General features: G+C 40.5%; 2 protein-coding genes across 7 annotated transcripts; one reads left to right on the top strand and one right to left on the bottom strand.

The window, feature by feature from the left end:
* Nucleotides 1–1,000: 1,000 nt before the first annotated feature.
* Nucleotides 1,001–11,118, top strand: wfs1a (Wolfram syndrome 1a (wolframin)). Of its 2 annotated transcripts, none has more exons than XM_086156930.1 (12): nt 1,001–1,106; nt 1,552–2,092; nt 3,068–3,147; nt 5,360–5,504; nt 6,484–6,657; nt 6,865–6,936; nt 7,014–7,150; nt 7,278–7,355; nt 7,579–7,779; nt 7,917–8,195; nt 8,385–8,548; nt 8,986–11,118. In XM_086156930.1, exons 2-12 carry the CDS (start codon nt 1,552–1,554, stop codon nt 10,163–10,165), a joined length of 3,051 nt encoding a protein of 1,016 aa, XP_086013056.1. In that variant the 5' UTR covers nt 1,001–1,106; the 3' UTR covers nt 10,166–11,118. The 2 variants fall into 2 exon arrangements, with proteins under 2 accessions (XP_086013056.1, XP_086013055.1); XM_086156929.1 differs by having other exon boundaries at nt 7,278–7,415; nt 7,534–7,779.
* A 126-nt stretch (nt 11,119–11,244) lies between these two features.
* On the bottom strand, nt 11,245–20,407 carry ppp2r2ca (protein phosphatase 2, regulatory subunit B, gamma a). Of its 5 annotated transcripts, none has more exons than XM_086156934.1 (10): nt 20,179–20,407; nt 19,352–19,630; nt 18,567–18,664; nt 18,082–18,265; nt 17,521–17,633; nt 16,619–16,796; nt 15,347–15,511; nt 15,049–15,218; nt 14,017–14,108; nt 11,245–13,732 (listed from the first exon to the last, which is right to left on the bottom strand). In XM_086156934.1, exons 2-10 carry the CDS (start codon nt 19,413–19,415, stop codon nt 13,435–13,437), a joined length of 1,362 nt encoding a protein of 453 aa, XP_086013060.1. In that variant the 5' UTR covers nt 19,416–19,630; nt 20,179–20,407; the 3' UTR covers nt 11,245–13,434. The 5 variants fall into 5 exon arrangements, with proteins under 5 accessions (XP_086013060.1, XP_086013061.1, XP_086013057.1 ...); XM_086156935.1 differs by having other exon boundaries at nt 20,175–20,406; XM_086156931.1 differs by having other exon boundaries at nt 19,340–19,630; nt 20,175–20,398.
* Nucleotides 20,408–22,857: the final 2,450 nt, after the last annotated feature.

Below are 22,857 nucleotides of genomic sequence, written 5' to 3'. Positions count from 1 at the left end.
ACCGTGTTATCGCTTTGAAATGGTAACAGCACAGTTGTCATTGCCAGTATTATTAAATTGTTTCAATAACAATGTGTTAACGCTCGGATTAATAATGTTCAATTAGGGTCTCTCAGTAATTTGTCTTAGAAAACAGAGTCATTATTCGCCGTAACTTCAGTCGTAATTCACAATGAAAACTGTCCGTCTCATGATGCCTTTACATTCTGCCCCCCATTATGCCAAAATACCAGGTTAGTGCATTACTACAATACTTACATGGAACACCCATACAAACAATTGGGCTATCATCATTAGGCCATTCATTATTATTAGTTTTATTAGTAGTCATAGCTGTAGCAGTAGTACCAGTAGTAGTAATATGATAGTAATAATAGTTGATGATGATTATTGTTATCAATATAAAAATTGATAATCCATCCATCTTCTGCCACACATATAAACAACCATTCTCTCACTCATTCAGGGCAATTTTCCCAATATTTTCCCAATTAATCTGCTCCATGTTTTTGGACTGTGGGAGGAAATCAGAGAACCTGGAGGAAAGCCATGCAGACATGGGGAGAACATGCAAACTCCACACAGAAATGTCCCCTTGTCAGGATCTAACAAGGATCCTTTGTGCTGTGAGGCCAAAGGACGAACCACTGCGTGGTGCTGGTGGTGGCAGCAGTGAGGAGGATGAGGTTGGGGAGGAGAGAATGGGGTGCAAATCAGCTATCTGTCTGTTTATTTAATTTCATATAAACATGTATATAACACAGCAAATGTACAAATCCGTATGTGCATGACTGTGCCTGTGTGTAAAACAGTTTTAAGAAGTGACAAAAACAAAATTCACACCCGTGTTCACAAATAGTTTATGTCCAAATAGCCAATCAGCTCAGAAAATCACTTGACGGGCATTTCAGATCTCCAGGGCAGCGTCTCTTTTTAGAAGGTGGGGCATTCTGTGTCATCGCGCTGTTTATGGTCCACAGCCATGTCTGTCTGCAATGCCTCAGGGCTCTGGTTTCATTGGGCTGGGATCGCACTCCCAAAATTCATGAGGAGCAATTCTTTACTGATACCTCCCGAGGGGAATCTGACGATTTATTTTTTCCCAAGTAAGATTTTTGCTCATTTCCTTTGACAGATTGCTGTGCTGGCCCAATGTGCACTTTTCATTATTTAAACTTGGCACTATTTTGCTTTTCAGTAGTTGTGTGGTGTCAGTGTCTGTGTGTGCAGGAACTCAAATATGGGCACATGGTCGCATGCGGTTCCGATATTACCACTCCATATTTTCGCTTAATGTGTGGGATTTACAGCTGCTTCGTGTATTTGTCACATTTGTGATTTTTTTTTTCTTAATCATAATCTAATTTAATCTGTTGCATGTTGTCATGCAAACTTGTCTCCCTGTCAAGACGTCTGTCATGCAAGGGGTGTTGCATTCTGAATTTCACAGTAATTCAGCTTCCCTCTCTGCTAGTTTAGACTCCTCTGCCCTCATTCAATCTTAATGATAAAATGTATGACATTCCCTTTCCATGCTTTCTTTTGTGCCAGATGGAGGGCAACTCTCAATTAACACCCGCCACAGACATCCCCCACGGGTCATGTCCTGTCATGGACATGACAACCATCCCATTTCAACCACAGATCCCTCCTTCTTCTCCCCCAAATCATGTTTTTGCCACCAAATCTCCAACCTCCACAGAAACAACCGCAGAGTCCACAAGAGTGCCATTTTTATCCCAAACATCAGCCAACACCATCCCTAACCTGGCGGATTCTCCTCTTTCTTCTGATGAATCGGTCACATCGCCCACATTTGAAAATGCTTTTTCCTCACCCTCATCCCCCAACATAAACACACCATCACCTGTCACACCTGCAATCTTCACAATTTCCCAAGTATCTGAACCATGTGCCCCCCTTGCCTCAGCCAGCTTGGAAGGTAACATTCCCACAGTTTCTTCCACTGGAGTGTCGGTTTCTCCCGTCGCTCCCAAGAAACGGACCTTTGCCTCTGTGGCCAAGAGAGTGATAATGCAGGAACGGCTTAGAAAATCAGAAGAGGCAGAGGATGCCAATGATGAAGAGGACGGTAAGATGCTTCTCATTTGACATTTGGAGATCCAGTGACGTGTGGGATTTTAATGATCCAGAGAGCTGAAGTCACGGACCACAAAAATATTGCCGTGTAGAGGTGGTAAGCCCAGCACTATGTTTTGGACTCGACAACATTTGTCCGAGGCAGTCAAGTAATGTCACCTTCCATTTATTGTCGGAGTTGTCTTTTTCAGAAATGACTTTGAGCTGCATATCAACAATGATAATTGTCTAGACCCACCGGTGAAGATAAGAGACTACGTGGAGGATGCAGAACATCCTAATCCACCATCTTGATTTTCATCTAATTGACATACAGTATAGGCAACATAAACCCAGGTATGCTTTGCATACATGATAATAGAAATAGCAACATACATTTTGAACATAAATGATCACACCATACTTCCAAACTCCTTTATAGATGCCATACAAATAGATTTTATTAATTGTAGACAAAACAGCTATAACCAAGAAGTGTGTTTATTCATACAACAGAATTAAGGACTGCAGCTCATAGGAAAGAACCATTGAACTTTGCAGCAAGAGTTTCTGCTCCCAGTGATAATTGAAGACATTTTAAGGTAGAACGCAAATACACTGAACCTCTTCGCTTAAAGGGCACTGGGCAGTGAGATAGTGTTATGAAACTTTATGCAGTCGAGAAGTCGAGTGTCATACACACTTGGCAGTGCGTTAATGGAGCTCTCGGATCTCGTCACTGGACACTCAGATGCAAAGACACTTTCAAAATGCACAGACTCTCATGTCTACTTGTTTCAAACCACGTGTTTCTCGGATTTGTCTGGCCTGAATATATTATGTAATTGCCACCATTAACTCACCACTAAAGTTTGCCGTCGAGGGTGTATTTATCATCAATACATTTCAAGTACTTTTCGATTAGAAAAGAAAGATAAGTACAGTGCATACATCTAAGATGCAAGCTTATTCTCTTCCCCTATCTCAGATGAGGAGTTAGCAGAAGATCTATCCGTGGAGCAGATGGAGGAGAAGGCCAAATCCGGTGATGCCAGAGTTCAGACGCTGGTGACTGAAAGCAGATGCATGTTCTCTGACCTTTGCCGGTGTTGTACTCACTGAATTTAAATAGCTGCAATTATGATGAAAGGGTTCACTAATAGTGAAATTCCCAAATGCTGTCATTGCCAAACTGACGTATTTTCAATATTAGTATTTATGATTACATTTATTTCTTTTTCTGATAAATGTCAGCAGCTTTATGATTCAAATACAGCAACGATATATACATTTATTAATCCGTTGTTATATCTTGACACACACACCTGCACAAATTGTATAGAGGCAACACCAGTGGCAGTCAGTGAAATCATAGAGTCAGGACAAAAGTCTGGATTTAAAAATAATACAGTGGTCTCTATTTTATTTCTAATAAAGATCTGGCACTAAATTAATATCAACCAAAATATATTACGATGTCAGAACTGCAGATACAAAGAGTGATTTTATGTTAACCCAGTGACAGCTATTATTAGTTGCCTTATTTTTACTTTCTCAATACTAATTTGAACACCGATAACGTTGCATTGATAAATAGCCCCATTTCGATTTTTACCATTGAATCTATTCTTTGAGCCACAAAACCAGTTCTAACATTTCCAGTCTTAGCAGTGTAATTGTTCCTTTTTAGGTATCAAAGAAAGAGACATAACACTAGTTGTGGTTCTATCTTTGAACCTAAATGGAGACCTACACAACAGTCCAGGTAACTAAAAAGAAATTTCAGGAACGGTTTAAAAAGAGTTATCCTAATACCATAGACGCGCCATCAAGGTTAAATTGGAATTGCAAACAGGTGTAACCCAGAAGCTGCAAGAAGAACTTAAAAATATAAATTTCCCTTCCTTTAGTCCGAGAACAAGTGTTCTTAGACTGAAATTGGAGAAAGGGGAGGACAAAAACTCAGCATTGGCATTGGCAAGGAGTAGCAGCTGTTTTTTGTTTTTTTTACAAAAACCTCACGCAAATTCAGGAGAAAAAAAACAGTTTTAAGAACTATGTGTTTTTTATTGAACACAATAGACTTAAGCAGCAGGCTGGGACATGCTGGCTCAAGCTGAGCCCTGAAAAATCCTGAAGGAATAGCAAACTCAGAAACTGGCAACATAACAAGTGTTGCCAGGAGTTTTAAAGGCTTTATCCACTGTGGCCCGGAACAAAGATGGTGTACTGGTGTGTGCAGTTCTTCCTGAGAGAAAGCGGGTTAGCTCCACAAAATTCTCCAGGGAGACGCACAAGTTGACAGGAGAGGAGGAAGGGAAAACGCTACAGCCAAGGAAAATACGCACAGCTCAGCTCGGCTCAGTCAAAGTAGGGTTGATGCAGTGAACAGCGGCTGTCTGACAACACACACACACACACACACACACACACACACACACACACTGCTGGTCCTTTCCATCAAGGAACTCTTATTACAATGAAGAGGTGGCTGAGGGTATGACATTGTAACAACACAATCACTCGCAGTTTAATCTCAACTACTCCAGTGTTGTCAAATGTTACGTCCCAGCTTTTTACAATCTTTCACAGTACATACATTTGGAGAATATGGCATTGGCATTATCGTACATGATTCATATGAGGTACCTACACAGTTTTGCGCCATCAAATTCATTTCATCAAATACTATTGTCATTCAATGTGAAATATCCTGAAATGCTTTGTCATTAAATTATTGTGACTAATAAGATGTATATGGATTTACAATTTTAAAGTGAAATTAATTAGATTTCAATGGGGTTTATTGTGTTCGACACAGACACAAATAGAAACATTCTCAAGCCAGAAATACTTTCGTCTTTGACGACGTATTTGATAACTGTGAGACTGAAGTCACAAAATGGCAGTTAATATTAGAAAACTGTCACCTGATATCCTTCTGGGCCACTTCAACTACAGGGAATAAGCCAGTTGGCCATGTCACTGACACTGATGATGGAGAGAGAGAAAATGGATCATCAGTTATAGGAGTTAATCCATTTATTTTTTCATATCAGATAATTCATAATTCAATTTAACTCTACTTTTTCTGCTTCCTATTTTATGTGAAGACTGAAGAATAAATGAACAGAAGATATTTTTAAATTATATTGTCATTACTTTGTATGTTTCATATTCGTTAGATACACTACATTAGCCTTTTAAGGTGAAGTTTGGACAGGTCGTGTCTCTAGTGATAGTTTAACAAGCTGATAAATGTCTCAATTCTGTCCTACAGCTGGCCCAACACTACTTGGCTCTTGCTAAAGAGACGGACGAAGATCTAAACAACGAGCTGGCTGTCAATTGGTTGATTACAGCAGCAAAACAGGGAAGAAAACGTGCATCGAGACTGTTACAGAACTGCTGGATCCATCAAATAGGTATTCTTATTCATATTAATATGATTAAATACGATTGAAATAGGAGGGGGTCCTCGAGTTGTGTTGGAGATCTGTTCCTATGGGCCAACATAAGGTGATTTTTTTTTTTTTTGCATGTCATTTTCCTAACCTAAAACACCCTAAAGTGCTACACATATATTAAGAAACAATAAGAAACAGAACTTGAAGACAGAAGGAAAGAACGCCCTTTATTTTTTGTTACCTTCAGTGATACACAGCACATCATCAGCAAAATTTGACCACTGCATTTGACCTATAATGCATGAACCCTGAGCAGCCTCTTAGCAGAACCAGGGGAGCAGTTGGGCTGGGTGAGTGCAGCCCAACTGTCTTTATTTCCAAGACAGCAGCTCTAACCCCCAGAGCCAGTACATATGACAAATTGTTGTAAGGAAAAAAAATAAATAAATAAACTAATATAGAACCAAACTTTCAAATGGGATAACTCACCAAAATGAAAAATGAAACTACACATTCTGTACAAGTGATTGCTGGGACCCAATTATCATCACCTTTCCCAAACAAACTCCATATAACAGCGTGTTTAAAAATACATTTATTTTTTTCATATTTATGGGATTACTGCTATTACTATTGTAAAGTTGAAATGCTACAAGCTGAGGACGACGTCACTCGAAGACTCCCTGTATATGTGGATATATACCTCTGAATTTGAAAAGAAACTTAGGGAAGCATGATATAATGAATCACAACTCCTTAAAGTGGAGGTGGTCGCATGTGTATATAGTATATCACTGTAATAACTTATAGACAGAGGTGGCATCCTTTTCAGAGAATGACAACACAAATACTGTATATATACATCTACAGTACATGTATCCATGTACAAATTGTTTGTTGTGAATTTGCCTTTGTCTTCTGCAGGCAAAATAAAAATAAAAAAATTCAATCGAAAACGCTCTTTGTATTGTAAAACAATTTATCCAATCTTTACCAGGAATCACCCCTGAGAATGAAGAAAATGTGCGAATGTTGGCGACAGAGAGCAAGTTCGAGCAGACGGTACGCAAAGCTGCAATGATGATGTACTGGAAGCTCAACCCCGAGAGGAAGCACAAGGTGGCCGTCACCGAGATGCTGGAAAATGTTAGCCAGGTCAAAACAGTGCAAGGTAGGATGCGGAGGATGGACCGTGATAGATATTCATACTATGTAAGATATGCAAAACATTATCATACCTGTCTGACTTATGACAGTCTGATCGTTCTCCTCTGGTATCTGTTGTTGCTTTTAGATATACTGCTTTTTGTAATTGCAGTCTTTGCACATTATAACATTTGTTAGGCAGATTAAAACTCACTGGTGCTTTGATCACTAGGTGGCACTGCAAGCATGATTCCCGGACCAGCCCCGGAACAAACCCAGGCACTGTTGGAAAGCATGGTCAGCAGTAAGTATCTCATATTGCGCTCACACAGAGAATAGAGGGTATCACCTTTTCCAATTACTCGCTTTGTGTCTTCTCAGCTAACCACTTGGTGGACCTCGATGACTTTGTGGAGATGACTAAAAATTACGCTCAGGGTATCGTCCCCTCAGCAGCACAAAATGACGGCCTGGTAAAAGCCAAGACCGAAGGCCCAAAACTCCAAAGAGATGAGAAGGTAAAAGAACCAAGAAGAGAAGCAGTACATGAATAAATGCTCCACAAAGTGATCTTTAAAATGATTTTTTTTTTCAAGATATCACACATGGTTTTTATGTTTTTGTTTTCATCGTTTGAATGCAAAGGACAAGACTGACATGGTCTCCTCAGGAGGTAAAAAGCTCCACAGAAGCTCCTGGAGCTTTGGTGGGAGTGGGATGATGCTTGACACAAGGCGCACCGTGGCCATTAAAAGAGCCATGTACATGAAATCCCGATTAATGGTATTTTTTTTTTTTTATCTTATTCCTCCACCTCATTCTTTTCAATCCCATTTGTTTTTGTTTTTATGTTGCCTTTGGAAGTTTCCGTTTTTCTATCTGTTTGAATATTTTGCCTCAGATGCTGCATTACCCTGTGCATGTGGCCGTTGAAATGAAGCAGCACCTTGTGGACTGGGCATCGCGGGCAGGGGTCCAGTGGCTCAGCACCATCATCCCGACACATCACGTCAACGCGCTCATTTTCTTCTTCATCATCAGCAACCTGACCGTGGACTTGTTCGCTTTCGTCATCCCGCTTCTTGTTTTCTATCTCTCCTTCATTTCCATGATTATATGCACCCTGCGTGTTTTTCAGAGCACCAAGGTAATTTCCTAGTTTTCTCCACATTGGAACTGTCTTTACGGTGAAGAAATAGTTTGAACTGGAAACTGAACTGGAAAACCATTCAGTAATTTTTTTTTTTTACTTTCCTAAGTTCAAATCTTTGCCTCCTTTTTTAGACTTGGGAGAACTTTCGAGCGCTGACTTCGCTGCTGACGCTTTTTGAACCTGGCCTAGACGTTGAGCAGGCGGAGACCAACTTTGGCTGGAACAACCTGGAGCCATACCTGTATTTTTTCTTCTCTGTCTTCTTTGTCATTTTCTCCTTCCCCGTCGCCGACAAGGGTTGGATCCCATGTTCAGAGCTTTCCACGGTGGCCATCTTCTTCACCATCATCAGCTACCACAGTCTCAGCCCCACCGCTGTGACGTATGCACGCCGAGCCATGGTCATAGAGGTCAGAGAGGACACAATAATGTCATAGCCACACTAAATAAATGATCCTATTATATCAATTAATTGGACTAAAATTCTAATTCACACAAATTACTTTTGGAGTTTTGTCAGCATATGAAATAAGTTACACCATTACTGATATGCGCATACGTCTTCCTTTATCTCTGTACATATCACTTTTGTTACCCAGGTGGCATCAAACTTCTGTGTCCTAACAAAGTTTCTGCCAGAAAACATGACCATTCTGCGTTTTCTGGGGCGCACATTCAAAACCCTGCCCCTGGGAGATTCTGTTGTCTTGAAGCTCAGCATTCCCTGCCTGCTGTACATTTATTTATTTTACCTGTTCTTCAGGTAAGTAGCAGCAGTCAACATTCCAGATTCATGGATAAGCTTTGATTGAAAATAATGTGGCAATTAATGATGACTTCGAGGATACATTTGTGCAGATACATAGTGGAATGGCGAATATTTCATTTCCCATTATCATATATTGAGAAAAGAAATGTAAAAGTAAACAAATATCAGTAAAGAAATATGTCCTAAATATTTAAGTGACAAGAGACTACACTTGTAATTGTTAATAAATGTTTTAGAAAGAGGTCAGATCTCTGAATATTTGAGATCAGATTTCAGATTACTTGTATTGCATGGCTTCAGCTGTCTTTGAGTGCCATTAAAATGTTGCAATCTTAGTGTCTTTTATTTTTCACAAAACAAGTTCACAAAACAAGGCTCCATCTGACGTATTAATCTCTCTCTCCTCTCCTTGCCCTCCCTTTCCCTCTCAGCATGGCTAGGATGCGCAGTTTCCGAGGGACCTACTGCTTCTTGGTGCCATACCTTGTATGCTTCATGTGGTGCGAGTTCTCAGTCGTTCTGCTTCAGAATTCCACCGCTGTCGGTCTTATCCGCACCTGTGTGGCCTACTTCCTCTTCCTTTTTGCTCTGCCTGTTCTGGCATTTGGCCTTGCCACCATGCTCCTCATCCAGCTCTTCAAGTGGTTCCTCGAACTGGAACTCACCAAGATGATCGTCACGCTGGTTGTATGCGCCATCCCTGTCACCCTACGCCTCTGGACGCGCTTCAGCATGTCAATCCTGGATGTCTTCCGCTCACTCACACACCGGGGCCCCGTCAAACTCATTTTGCTTTGTATCTCCATGGCGATCCTGTTCTTCTCTGTTTATGTGTATCATGCAGAGGGCCAGAAGATGTATAACTCCACCCTGACATGGAACCAGTACACTCAGGCCTGTGGACCCCATGCTTGGAAAACTAAAGGCATGGCCCAGACACAAATCATCTGCAGCCACTTGGAAGGACACAGAGTCACATGGTCTGGCCACTTCAAGCAGGTCTCAGTGGCCGAGACGGAGAACGGAGCACATTCAGTCATCAGCATGTTGCCAATATTTATGGCGGACTGGCTGCGCTGCCTTTACGGCGAGACGTACCCAAAATGTGACCCGAAGAATGTTACGACCGTGAACCTGACATCTGCTGCCCCCGTGTTGCCTCCGGCGTCCCTGCCCATGCTGCTGCAAATGCAAGAGGAGGAAGAGTTGTGTCAGATCAAGGCTCTGGTCAAACACACCTGCCACGTCAAGCGTTTTGACAGTTACCGATTTCAGGTGACAATAGGGATGATCAGAGACGGGAGCGCTGAGGCCGAGGATGCAGCAAAGGATATGATCTTGATGGCCAGTCATGAGTTCCAGCAGGTCCTGCTTAACCTGAATCCAGGTAATACAGTTGAGTTCAGTACCAAGCTAGAGGGCCGTCTGGGAGCCAGGACGCCAACATTCGAGCTAAAGGCTATCCACTGTCTGGACTGCGCTTCTCCACTGCTGACTGGAAACAGGCAGGTGAAGATCGAGAGGAACTGGAGACGTACTACAATGAGAGCCATGAAGTTTGCATTTGATTTTTTCTTTTCTCCGTTTTTGTCCGCAAAGATCCATAGCTGAGCACGAGTAACTCAACCGTACAGTAAGAAAGAGAAGAAAAGTTTACTGCGAGCAGCAGAAAGCTTGTGAAAGCCATCCTTAAATATTTCTTGTTGCGTGACTCACATGTTCCTAAAATCACTTTAAAAATATTGTTTACACTATTTGCGATTATAACTCTTCTTAATGCATGTGTTTACTTCAAATTACAATTTTTTCTGTTTTATTTAGCTGATGGTCGGTCAGACACTATACAGAAGGGACTTGAAAGCATGTGAACAAGAAACAAATGCATACAGTTAAATGTCAGCAGTTTACTTGACAGGATAACAAAAGCAGTTTAAAGGGGTGGAGATTGTAAAACTTAGTTAGGCAGTTAATGCACCAGCTGCTCGTAAAACACCTCGCAGTGTGCTTGTCTGATTTAGCTTGACACATTGCACACACACACACACACACACACACGACTGAAGATATCAGATTACCTAGCTATTTACTTATTTTGTACATGAGTTGTGTCTTTTTTTCTCCTCAAACCAAGCTGAGATTGCGCGAAAACATAATGTGTTCATTGATTAATGTGTGGATTTTAAGAGTATCAGGTAGATACCAACTACAAAATAGAAAGTTCATTCCATAGAAATTTGCCAGTTGTTGGATTTTGTGACTCCGTTTTTGTTTATATGCATTTATATTTATCTGATGTCAAAGTTACTGCCATGATGAGAACGGAGACATTTCGCCCCATTGATTTTATCGATTTTTACTCATTCTATTAATAGTACAATCTGCGGAAAAGGGTAAAAAAAAAGTATGTACACTTTCCAAGCATAAAATGCCTACTCTCCTGTGACAATTTTGTCTTGGACTGTAAATTTGAGTACATTCTCAGTCTAGTGATGTTCTTAATGGGAGTGTGCAATGGCTATTAAAGCACTGTTTTTTTCTGCAATTATTTTCTTTTAGTTTTGTTTACCTGCATTTTGAGCTGATTCTCTTCGATATGTTCGGAACTTGCTTGTGTTTTACCCACATCCAGACAATAACCCACAATTTTCCTGCTATTATAGTTTTAGAGCAAGCTGTTCATAAATTCAAAATTTTTGTCAGATTTGATATTATTTTATTAATGCACATTCCATTCATTCACATCTGTAAAGTTGTTTTTTGTACCGTTAGATTTGTCTCTTTTTTTCATAGTATGATAGATATACACTCAAGTAGCATTGATAAACGGTAACATGCTGCTGCCAACGTACTTCACAATCCTCTCTGACAGTAATGTGATTCTAACTGGCATACTTTTAAAGTTACAACATCGGATGACCAGAGTCCAGAGATTTATATAATGTAAACCATTTTCTTGAGGTTAGCGTCATCGTAGATTTTACTATGTTGTGCACACTGTCGAACCAGTCAGTCAGTGCAGGATTGTGTCTGCATTACAAAAAAAAATAGCAGACGGTGAAGGCAAAAACATCAATGAGGTCCCCAGAAGCCGTACAGGCTGTAACATAAATGAGTGTGAACAAGGACGTAAATGGTGGTACTGATGGTTTGAAACTGCTACTCTGGGAATAAAGGTTTATATAGTGAACTTTTTTTTTAGATAAATCATACAGAGTAACTGTCAAAAAGAGTTTCAAGTGCAAGCAACTTGATATTTTCCACATCTGAGCTGTTGTTGTTTCTCAAACCGCTACGCATCCAGACCACTTACAATGATCCCGTCAGGGCCAAGGTCACTTGAAAACAAAGCACTTCACTGTAAACAATCAAAACTTGACAAAGTCACACGGATAACTCCAACAGACATCACCTTCTCATATACATTGTGGCTTTCAGTGTCACACCCAAGAGTTACATGTGGCACTGTGAGGTATACAGTATAATGGCAATAATATCCCGGAGATATGGGAAATGTACATGAAATGGTTGTTTCTATGTTAGATATTATAAAATGACAACTTTGCTGTTACACTGCTGTTGGTCATTGATCTTGAAACTCACTTGACAAAGTAGTTGGTTGCCACACATTTGATTCCCTGGATCATGGACCTTGGTATACACAATGTGTTGACATTCCATAGTTGTCTGGAAATATGCCATTTCAAGTTCTTTCATTTGAATGAATGAGTGTAAAGCAATTGAAACCAATTTGGTATTTTAATTCCGATCGACCCCTGTATGAGGAAGTTTGAAAGAGCTCGATTCGAAAAAGCTCACTAACTTTTACAACGTAATTTGATAAGGATGGAGACGCAATACACCGGTCAAATTGCAAATGAGGCTAAATATACACAACAAAACATGAAGTGTTAGATTGTGCATTCCATCTTCCACAGCTTTTTACTGCAATACTGATGTACCGTCACCAAAAGAAAAAGAAAAAAAAGCTTTTAGATCAAGACTTGTCAAATCTGGAATAGTGCATTCATTCTACAAGTGAGATTCAGGTTCAAGTGTACAAGACAAAATGCCTCTTCTACACTTTAAGCTTTTCTAAAAACAAAAATTGGCACAGCCTTAAAAAACAGTGCAGGATATTTACAGCTTAAGAGTAAAAAGAGTGTGTACATTGTTACTGGTAGAAGAGCTCATGTTTTTCAAGCAGAAGTAATGATGCACTGGATTTTGCAAGTGCTGTTATTGCAAGGTGAGTAGAGCAAAACTATGTGTGCAATCTCCCAAGAGCACTGCTCGAAAGGAGGGTACAAGAATGATATTCTCAACAACTGTACCAACAGAGCCACTCCTAATATATCACAACTGTGAACTGATGTTTTGGATGAATCTGGCAAAAATGGTGGAAAGCGAGAAAATTGAAGGCGCAGCTCAGTTGCGTCGAGACAGCTGTTTCGTATCTTTCACGGTACGAGTGGACGGTAGTGAGGAGTGAAACGTGTTTATGAGCGATGATTAGTCGTTACTGAGGGAGAGGTGTCCCCGCACCTCCCGTAATGGTCCTACAGTGGAGTCATTTCACAAATATATTCAAAGAGTGGCCTTAACGGTAATTAAATATGTCCGGATGGGTCGTAACATTAGTCCAGATCAATGCTGGAAAAAAAAGCATGAATGTATTGCAATTAACAGTGGTGTCATTTTATCAATTCCGTCTTTCATCGACACAAACGGGTAGTGTATTTCACTATGCCATAAAGCAGCCTTGCTTTAAAGTTAATTTCCTATAAAGACCCCCTCCTGAATCTTCCGTAAGACAATCCATTCATATTTCACCATCGGTGTTAGTGACAGTGTATGTCCATTGTCTGTGTTTCTGTTTCCTGTCACTGTGCCTGCGTCTCCGGGTTGACGCGATCCTGGAAGATGTACAGGTTGTTGGTGGCTGCTATTGCAATGATGTTTTCGGACGGGTGCCAAGCCATGTGCAGGATCTTCTTGGTAAAGTCTAAGCTGTCGACACCGACATCTCCGCGCCGGCGCTTACCGCCGGTGTACACCCGGCGGGTGCGCAGCACGGCTCGAGGCTTGCTGTTCTCCCGCCACGCCTCCAGGGTCACGCCTCGCCCGGTTTCTCTGTCGAACATCTGGAAGAAGCTGTTGTAGGCCCCTGTCATGAGCACACTTGGAAGAAAAGAGAGAAATCTGATGACATGGAGGGGCGGCGACTGATTTACTGATCTTAAATGGGAGAGATACAGAAACAAAGGAATCATTGTGTGTGTTTTAATAGAAAGGTAGAACATAATCTCCCGTTTGATAGTTTAATCACCATCTCTTTATCAGTGCAAGTGTAAATGGGTGAATGACAGTCAATATGTGCCTTGAGTGCTAGTAAGGAAGGTACACAATATGACAACATAAACGCAGTTGTGTACTTATATATGTATTTCTTCACTCCCACTCACCTGTCCGTACTGTTCCAAACACACTCGAACTTGTCAAAAATGCAATCATTTTCATAGAGGGAGCACAGCTTACTCCTTAGGTATTCGTGTACCTGGGGAACAATTACCAGCAGACTGTCAACCATTTCTGGGACGCAGACAAAACTAAGGTTCAAATTTCATCTTAAGTTTGCATCTCTGGGTGACTTCATGCATGTGGGACAAAGACTATTTTGGTATTTTGCAGCCAGGTTTGGTGAGTGCAAAAATATGATGACTTGGAAACCAAAAATATATTCTGTGATTGTTTTATTACAGCAAAATATACCATTCATACCAGAACTATCAACAAATGAAAGTTTCAGGGGTAAATTGTAGAATAGTCTTACAAATTAATTAAAGCGAAGTAAAACCATAAGTTTGTTCAAAAGAATACATAAAACACATTTGGGCTAAATATGAGGATGAAGTGCAGCTGTTAAATTGTGGACTGCAATAGTAATGTATATTGGGTTTCTTTTGTGTTCAAAATAAAAACTAAATGCGTTTTTTAAACCGTGAAAAAAAATGTAAATAGTAGTCATGTGATGGAGTAGGCATATACAAGCATGAACTTAAAATGCTGGGAGAATGAAATTTACATGGGGAAAAAAGTGAAATGTGAATTTGGTAAAGTATTGAACAAATACTTTTTGCTTGAAACTCTGGCACAACAATTTCCTTCGGGATAAATAAAGTTGTTCTCATCTCATCTCATCATCTCAAATGTTCACAAACTAAATAAATAAAATCTAAACAATAACAACAGCAATAAAATAATGACAACAACAATATTATAAAGATAATAATCATAATAAAAAAAGAAAAATGATGTGTATTCAGACAGTCACAGTTGGAAAGTACGAATTTCTACTGCTACTGAAAAAACAAAAAGACTTAAACTAGTGAACAGAATTGTTCTGTTGTCAAATAATCTTGCATTAACGGAGCGGAATTAGTTTTCCGACACACCCATTGTGTAGTTTCAACGTGGAGAACGTGGCAATGCCATACCTGATATGTCTCCACAGGGCCCTTGTCCATGTTCAGGTCCCACACCTTGGCGGTCAGGTAGTCTCTGGTCAGCAGGTAGCGTCCACTGTGGCTGAACTTGACATCAGACACCGAGGAAATGATTTCTGAAAAAAAGGACCGACTCCCTGGATCTTCTGGTTCCTCAAACACTGTACAGAGATGAATAAAGTATATCTTAGTGACTTTTTTTTTTTTATATATACAAAAATTACATTTGTTTTAGCTAGAGACAAATTTCAGTGAAAATCCATCTTGGCTTCGCTTCAACTTTGCTCACATTTCGTGTGCTTGTCACAAAGTGCTGAGGCTCTCATGTCACATAGGCGCAGAGAGCCTTTACTGCTGCTGTACACAAACAGGTGGCAGTGGTGAGGGTGGAACTCGGCTGCTGTTATCACTTCCGTGAGATCCTCCATATTGGCTGGCTTTATGTCCACAATATCTTGGGAGGGAGGAAACCGTCAAGGATGATGTAACACACTTTGTGATATAGGGCAACCTTAAGGAGCAGAGGTTAGAAGGGTTGCATTTATTCGCATTTCTTTATATTGTTACCCCTAACAGCAATATTTTTTAATGCAGTTCCTCTTGCTCTCAACTCCAGTCCGGTTTAGTCCCAACTGAAACATGCACCCCAACCAACCCCACTATGCATGCACACTGTGCTCCCCTCTCTGTTCTATTTGCGGTGTCCCCTTGCGGTTCAGAAGAAAGTGTACTGCCGAGTGAATTATTTAAACTCGTCTTCCATAGATGTTTTTCTGGGTCAGCCTCCATTTGAATGGGAAATCACCAAAAGAACTCCCTTCCACATGCTGAGGGCTTCGTCGAATACACACTGCGACACAGATTACGGCATTCTACAAGAAATCAGAAATCCAAACATAGCTGTGAAGCATTTGTATGGAAATTGTCATTTTGGGAATTCTGATGATTGGCAAGGGTTCTCCTACATGTAGCACTTTACAGGAGAGGACATCATAGAAACATAGAGCTAAATGGTAAAAAAAGGGTGAATGCTGACAAAAATTAAAAAAAGAACAACCATTGGGTCTGAATTATTGAGAATTAGCACATAAAATTCTACAGTGAATGAGTTTGATGATTAAGTTATGCTTTCTGTCCAACACTTCACATTTTTGTAGCCAAAAAGCTCTACAGAAAAATGCGATAGTGGTTATATTGAAATCGGGAAGAAATCAAAATTCATATTAAACTGTTCCCCAAATATGACTAAATTTTCTATCATCGAAAGGCGCCAAGGACATTAAAATCATTGTTTCTACTTCAGATTGTCCAAGTATGTATGACTAAGATCAAATACTATTTTAACAGAGAAAAACGGACACCCCCAATGGCATACTCTATTCTTTTGATCAGTGCTTTTCTATTTCTGCAAAATTTAACCAGCTTCTCCACTGAGATTAAACTCGCCAAAAAACAATGAAAGGAGATCCACAGAATGAAGAAAAGTAGATAATGTTAAAAAAAAAAAAATTGCTTAAACGTATGTGATCTGTCCAAGAAAACAAAGAGGTGCAAAGGATACTGAAACTGCGGTCCGTGATGCCCAGGTGCCACATGTTGATGCGCAGATCATCAGCAGATAAGTAGGTCTCGCCGTCGCTGTTGACAGAGATGGAGTTGACGTGGTACGTGTGTCCATTGGCAAACACTCGTCTGGGACGGACCTCCACCATCCGATCGGTGGGTTTCAGCACTGGCACCTGGTACACGGAGAAGCCAAAGGGAAATACCGGGAAAAAAAAATAAAAAATAAAATGAGCCAGGGATCCTACGACAGCAGGAGCTGAGAGGTAAAAGGCAAAGAGAAACTGAACATGAACCCTTTACGCTTATTGAATTACTAACAAATGAATAACAGCCAGCCATATTACTGGTGTTGTCTTCCATATGAACTTATGTTTACATTACCTGTTTTTTCCCTACTTGAAAAAAATAACCCGGAAAAAACAGATTAATTTCCTGTGATAGTAAAAAAGTTAACATCATGCAGATCGAGTCTGGATATCGTTTTAGAATTAATCTTTGAACACGCTTGTGTTTGAATTGCTTCGCTGCTCTCGGTCAAAATAACCACTCAGCCTATTTACAATATGATTATTAATCATTTTGTCGGTAATCATAGATTCTACCTGAAACGAGAAGATGTCCTAACGCGCAATATTGTGACACGGGTGTTTCTGTGTTCTACGCAAGGACATTAAAATCAGCTCTGTCATTGTTGATGTTATTAGTAACCACAGATTTCCAGCCACTGCAGGTCAACTTTGAAAACGACCCGCAGAGCGAAGATCGAAAAGGGTTTGACAGGTAACATGGTCTCATTTAAATTTCCACAAATAACTAGAAATACAGTTGTGCTGCGCGCTTGCATCCTTGGGGAACGTTTCCATCCCTTTTCAAACCTAGAGAAAACTGTAATGTGACCTGCAGAGAGGTGATGGTAGAGATGTCCTTGAGCCGGCCCTCCTCATCTTTCAAGTTGTATCCTTCGGGTCTCTTGTCTCTTTCGCTCACTTTCCACAGCTTGATGGTTTTATCTGAAACGGTCAAAATTATTGACACCGTAAAAAACTGATTAACTTCGCAGAGATAAGCTTCATTGACACTGACACCCATCTTAGTTTCTTCTCAAGGCTTCTTCAAACCAATTCCTAGGGGAAATTTTGGTCTTCGTTAAATTTAATTAGTGTTATGGAAGATATCAAGACAGAAGTGACTCACATAAAATTCAGTGTCAAATTCAGTTTTTTTTTTGATTATATATCTCAAGGATTATAGCAATGATGCTGTGTCCAATGTCTAAATGTAAGACGTAAAATCTCACACTCTGAGTCCACTAAATGTATCTGTTAAGCAACGGAAACATGATTTATTTTTTTCCATGAATCGAGATTGCAAAACTGGTTATTACTCTCTGGGATCGTCATTTTCAATAACATCCGGACTCGATCTGCTTGGCGTATGAATAGTTTTTGGTTTCCTTACCGTTGGTGGAGAGGAGAAAATGCGCAGCGTTCTGCTGGGGCAACCATCTGATCTTGTTTATTTTCTCCTCGATCTCCAGACTCTTCAGGTAGTCAAAGTCCGGCTCGTGGCTCTGGAACGTGCTGTAGACATTGTACTCCCCCGAGTCACCGGCCTCCCCCACCTCCTCTGAGTCTCCTTTGGCCTGGCACGGGTAAGTAGTATGCTTAATTACATACAATGATTTCTTATGAAGAACATAAAACATCTATCCAGGAATTTTATATACACTGGAGATGTGTATGGTACATAAAAAGCTCTTTTTCTATATGTCTGTGAATGTTTTCAGTCATGTAGGCCATTATTCGTTTTTATCAAAATCTGCTTCTCACAGCATCTGGACTTGACTCTCTTCCCATGAAGACGTTTCAGCCCTCATCCCAGAGACGTCTGCAATTCGAATACTCTTCTTTTTTTTCTTTTTATCTTTGATATGTTAGACTGACCTCAGTTTCTCTCTGGAAGATGACAACTCGGCCACCTTTATCCCCCGTCGCCAGTAGGTCCCCCGTCTGGTTGAACTCAACTGTAGAGATGACATCGGCTAAGGAAAGGAAAAGAGGGGCGATGAGGAAGAAATACAAGACAGCGACAAATTACGAGACGAGACAGGACAGGACAATCAGGGCAAAAAAATATATATAATGTATATTAATGAAATACGCAGATGGATTAGTTTGACTTAGAAATGGAAGTTTGACTAAACATGGACCGAATATCAAAACACATCTTGTGGAAGTCGGCGCGTGTGGAACGCGGATGTGCAGTACAATTCTGGAAAATATGAATTTCGATTCAAATCAGTATTTTAAGCCGAATGTGCGTGATCATTGGAGGTTGTTCGCCTTACAACAAACGCTATTCAACAGGATGTACATTTTTGTCACGGTGCTGAGGAGGTCTGTGATTAAACACTGGAAGATCAATATAAAGAATCCTGTTTCTTAAAACACAGGAGCAAAAACCAACACATTTCTGTACAAACCTTCTTAGCTGGCAAATCATAAATCAAGCATTTATCGAAGAGTAAACCTTGATTTTTGCTTTACAGAGGCCCGAGCACACAGCACCTCCTGCTGGGTGTTCAGCAAGTCATGGAGTAGGGTGATGCTATCCTCTATTCCTTCTATCGAGCAAGGGAGGGATTATATAGAAAGAAAAAACAAAAAAAAAAAGGACAAATCTGTTCAAACACACCACAGACACAGAGATGACACACCATCTGCTCTACCTTCAGTGACGTAGTCTCTCAGGAAGGTGTGGTTGATTTTGGGGCTCTCAGCGTCCTCACCCATCTGAAGCTAAGGGAGGGTGACCCGCCAGCGCGCCCGTCCTGAAGGGAAGGGTCCGATCCGTGCTCTCGCTCCCCCGCCCAGGCCTTGCCCATGCTGTTGGGCCCTAGCGGTGGTGGGGCCCGGAACAAGGCATCTTGGGAAACTGGCAGTCCAGGGGATAAGGAGGCATGGGTGGTAGGTTGAGATGAGAATGGAGAGGAGGGGTAGAAAGAGAGCTTTTGAGGTGGTACGGGGAAGAGGATGAGGGGGGTTAGTGATACGGGAGGTAAAAAAGTAAAGATGGTATTGACACTTTTGTAAAGGAGAGTGAAAGGCTGTCTTTTGAGCAACGCAATGACACAGGACACCCGCAGACATATGACCTTTGTAAAGCACAATCACCAGCCCGCATCTGTTCAGAAACCGTGAACCTAGAGCTGAGAGGAAATGACAAATGCTTCCATTAAGATTAAGAGAGATGTGTTTTTTTTTTTTGTTTGTTTTTTAATCCAATACAGGAACAGATGCAATATGAAGAGCATCCTCTGGAAGATTCAGCCTCTGGTGTGGCTCCACGACAGTGACCAGAGCATGATCCCAGGGTGTGGTAGCCTCTCTGCCCACTTTCTTTCCTCCGTCTCTCATGCACACGCACGCAATCTTTTTTTTTTTTTTTGCAATACAGAAAGTCCTTGATGGAGAGCAACGGAGGACGCAATGCCTTGCCCGTGGTGCAGGAGGGAGGGAGGGAGGAAGGGAGGGAGTGGAGGCTCAACGTACCTACCAGCTTCTTTCGCCGTTGCCGCTAATCGTGCCGCCGTCGTACGCGCGTCCTCCGCAGTGTGGCGGAACGGGCCTCCGCGTCCGGAGAGGAAGGGAGGGAGAGGAAGGGTGGAGGTGAGAGGAAAGGGAGCGAAGGAGGAGAGAAAAGGAGGAAAAGAGAGAGGGATAACGAGGAGAATGGAAGTCCGCCGATGCCGTGGAAGCGATCCTGTGCAGCATCCAGTGTGTCATGGCAGCCGCTTCGCGAGCAGCCAATCACAGCGCAGCTGTCAATAACTCGTCCACCCACTGCAGGTGCGCTGGAGTCAGAGTCCAGCAGGGGGCGCTCTTGCAGGTTAATAGGTTTGTAGTTCTATCATACAGGAAAATCACATACTAATGGTCATTTAGATTGATAGAGTGTACATCCAGGTGCACTCTCAACTAGGATTAGAAAGGCTATTATTTTTTTTCATCCTCAAAATTACATTCCTGTCTCCGTTTAGAAGTAGATCACTGAACTTTTTTCTTTTTTTTTTTCAATTTCTTATTGTTTCAACAGCTCCGCCATGCTGAGGCTGATTTCTTTCATTTACATTCTTGTGAAAGGCTTTGCATTCACTTTGCAAGTATTTAAAATATAATAGAATTAATCTAGTCCTATTCTTTTACAACTGGCAAAACACAGTTAAAGTTTAGACAAATAGATAGATAGATAGATCGATAGATAGATAGATAGATAGATAGATAGATAGATAGATAGATAGATAGATAGATAGATAGATAGATAGATAGATAGATAGATAGATAGATAGTACAGCAACCATGGCTAAATGATACTAGTGCCGTGTTATTTGGAAGTGAAATAGGTCAATTATTGAAATCAGAATCTGAATCTTTGATTATTTTATTGATAAATAAAGAGATAAAAAAATGATCCCAGAGGGAATTGTCTGATCCCAGACACCCCATACCGAAAGAAATAAAAATGAATAAAATATGGTGAAAATAAATAAATGAATACATTTGTCTCATCTATTCAAATGTATATTCTATCAACAAAAATATTGCTTACCATCATTAAGATTTAAGTATTTCTGTTTCATAGCCACCATTTTTACAAATGTGCGGAAGATATTTTTTCCTTAATGCTACTGTTTTCATCTTTATGACATTTTGATTATATTCTGAGTATACGTGAGTTGTGAGCAAATAATCCAAGGCAATTTTGTAATTTATTGAAATAAAGCATTTCAAAACCTGATTATATTAATCAAAGTTTTGAAACCTTCAGATCAATGCAACTAAAATGATGACAAATGCAGAAGAAGAGACACTGAATAGAAACACTCTTTTCTACATACAACTAAAAAAAACCACATGTAGATAACTGGTGGCCTTACCCAGCCTTCATTCCACTCCTGTGGAAAGTCAACTTTTATCGGTCAGAAAACAGCCAGAAGCTACTGGTACAGTGTGTGATATATTTTCTTGTAATCCTTTAAGTACCAAGTAAGCATTATTTAAATGCTTAGCTTGTTGCTGCTGACCATGTCCATCCTACTTATAACGACAGTGTGCCCATCTTTTGACGGCTACTTCCAACAGGATAAACGCACCATGTCACAAAGCTCATATAATCTCAAATACATTTTTCTTGAATATTTGAAATCAGTTATTGTGCTTAAATGGCCTCCAGTGCTACTAAATCTGACAAAGCACTCATAGGATTTTGGGGGGAACAGTACATTGACACGATTGATGTCCAGCCAACAAATTTCAGTTATATTGGCTCATGATGTCTATAGACCTTAATCTTTAAAAAATATTTCTAGCACAATTTTGACCCTATGTCATTATGAATTAAGGCACTTCTACAGTCAAGAGGGTTCAACCTGGTGCCAGCTAATAAAATAGCATATTATTGTATATCTAATTGTTCTCTGAAAACTGAAATGTAACATAGGTTTCTTAACAATGAGTTTATATCCGGTCTAATATCATCACTTGGAGGATGACAGTGTTAGTGAGAACCATATTATGAATAGATAGATATTTCTTTTCCAAGCTTTGTTTGTGTTTGTTTATGTTTTTGGGGACCAGTTAATATAAGGGTTGGTTTAATGCAAAGATGAAAACACACATCACCATATCCAAAGGCAGTAATGATTCTCAAGTATGTTGGGGCTGGATATATTTTATATCTTGTCAAATCCGTTGACATTAACAGGCATCTAACCAAGTTATAGCTTGGTAACTTACACCCACAATATTTGATGGCAACTTTTAGGAAGTAAATGGCTGTAGGTGCCTGTATATGGCCCTTTGACTGATGAATCAACTCCAAGAGCATTTAAGGGGGTTCAAGGGTTTGTGGTTGGTGGCCTCTTCTTGTTGCAATGGCAATGGATGGGCTGACAGATGAGGTTAGACAGGATTCTCCATGGACTTGCAGAGGTATGCCCTGGAAAGGAGAGAAATGAAGGTTAGCTGCAGCAAGACAGAGTACATGGGTGTGAATCAAAGTGGCCCAAGTGTTACAGCGAGACTACAGGGAGAAGAATGAAAGAAGGCGGAGAATTTTAAGTTCTCTGGGTTAACAGTCAAGAGCAAGAGAGTGGAAAAGAGGTGAAGAAATTCATTCATCTTGGAATAGGTAGAGAAAAGTGTCAGGGTTAATGTGGGCTAAAAGATTATCAGC

Source organism: Fistularia commersonii, chromosome 12, assembly GCF_037954325.1.
Source record: "Fistularia commersonii isolate RoL2024-O1a breed Wild chromosome 12, RoL_Fcom_v1.0, whole genome shotgun sequence".
Taxonomy (NCBI): Eukaryota; Metazoa; Chordata; class Actinopteri; order Syngnathiformes; family Fistulariidae; genus Fistularia; species Fistularia commersonii.
This window is presented reverse-complemented; position numbering and strand designations above follow the sequence as displayed.

What these genes read in the sequence shown, in the direction of transcription:
- wfs1a (XM_086156929.1), top strand. Translation starts at nt 1,552, where the DNA reads ATGGAGGGCAACTCTCAATTAACACCCGCCACAGACATCCCCCACGGG. An exon ending in ATGCCAGAGTTCAGACGCTG is followed by an intron (nt 3,148 to 5,359) that starts GTGACTGAAAGC and finishes TCTGTCCTACAG; the next exon opens with CTGGCCCAACACTACTTGGC. An exon ending in ACATGAAATCCCGATTAATG is followed by an intron (nt 7,416 to 7,533) that starts GTATTTTTTTTT and finishes ATTTTGCCTCAG; the next exon opens with ATGCTGCATTACCCTGTGCA.
- ppp2r2ca (XM_086156931.1), bottom strand. Translation starts at nt 19,415, where the DNA reads ATGGGTGAGGACGCTGAGAGCCCCAAAATCAACCACACCTTCCTGAGA. An exon ending in CACTGAAGGTAGAGCAGATG is followed by an intron (nt 18,665 to 19,339) that starts GTGTGTCATCTC and finishes TCCTTTCCTTAG; the next exon opens with CCGATGTCATCTCTACAGTT. An exon ending in CATCACGGACCGCAGTTTCA is followed by an intron (nt 15,512 to 16,618) that starts GTATCCTTTGCA and finishes CTCCCTCCCAAG; the next exon opens with ATATTGTGGACATAAAGCCA.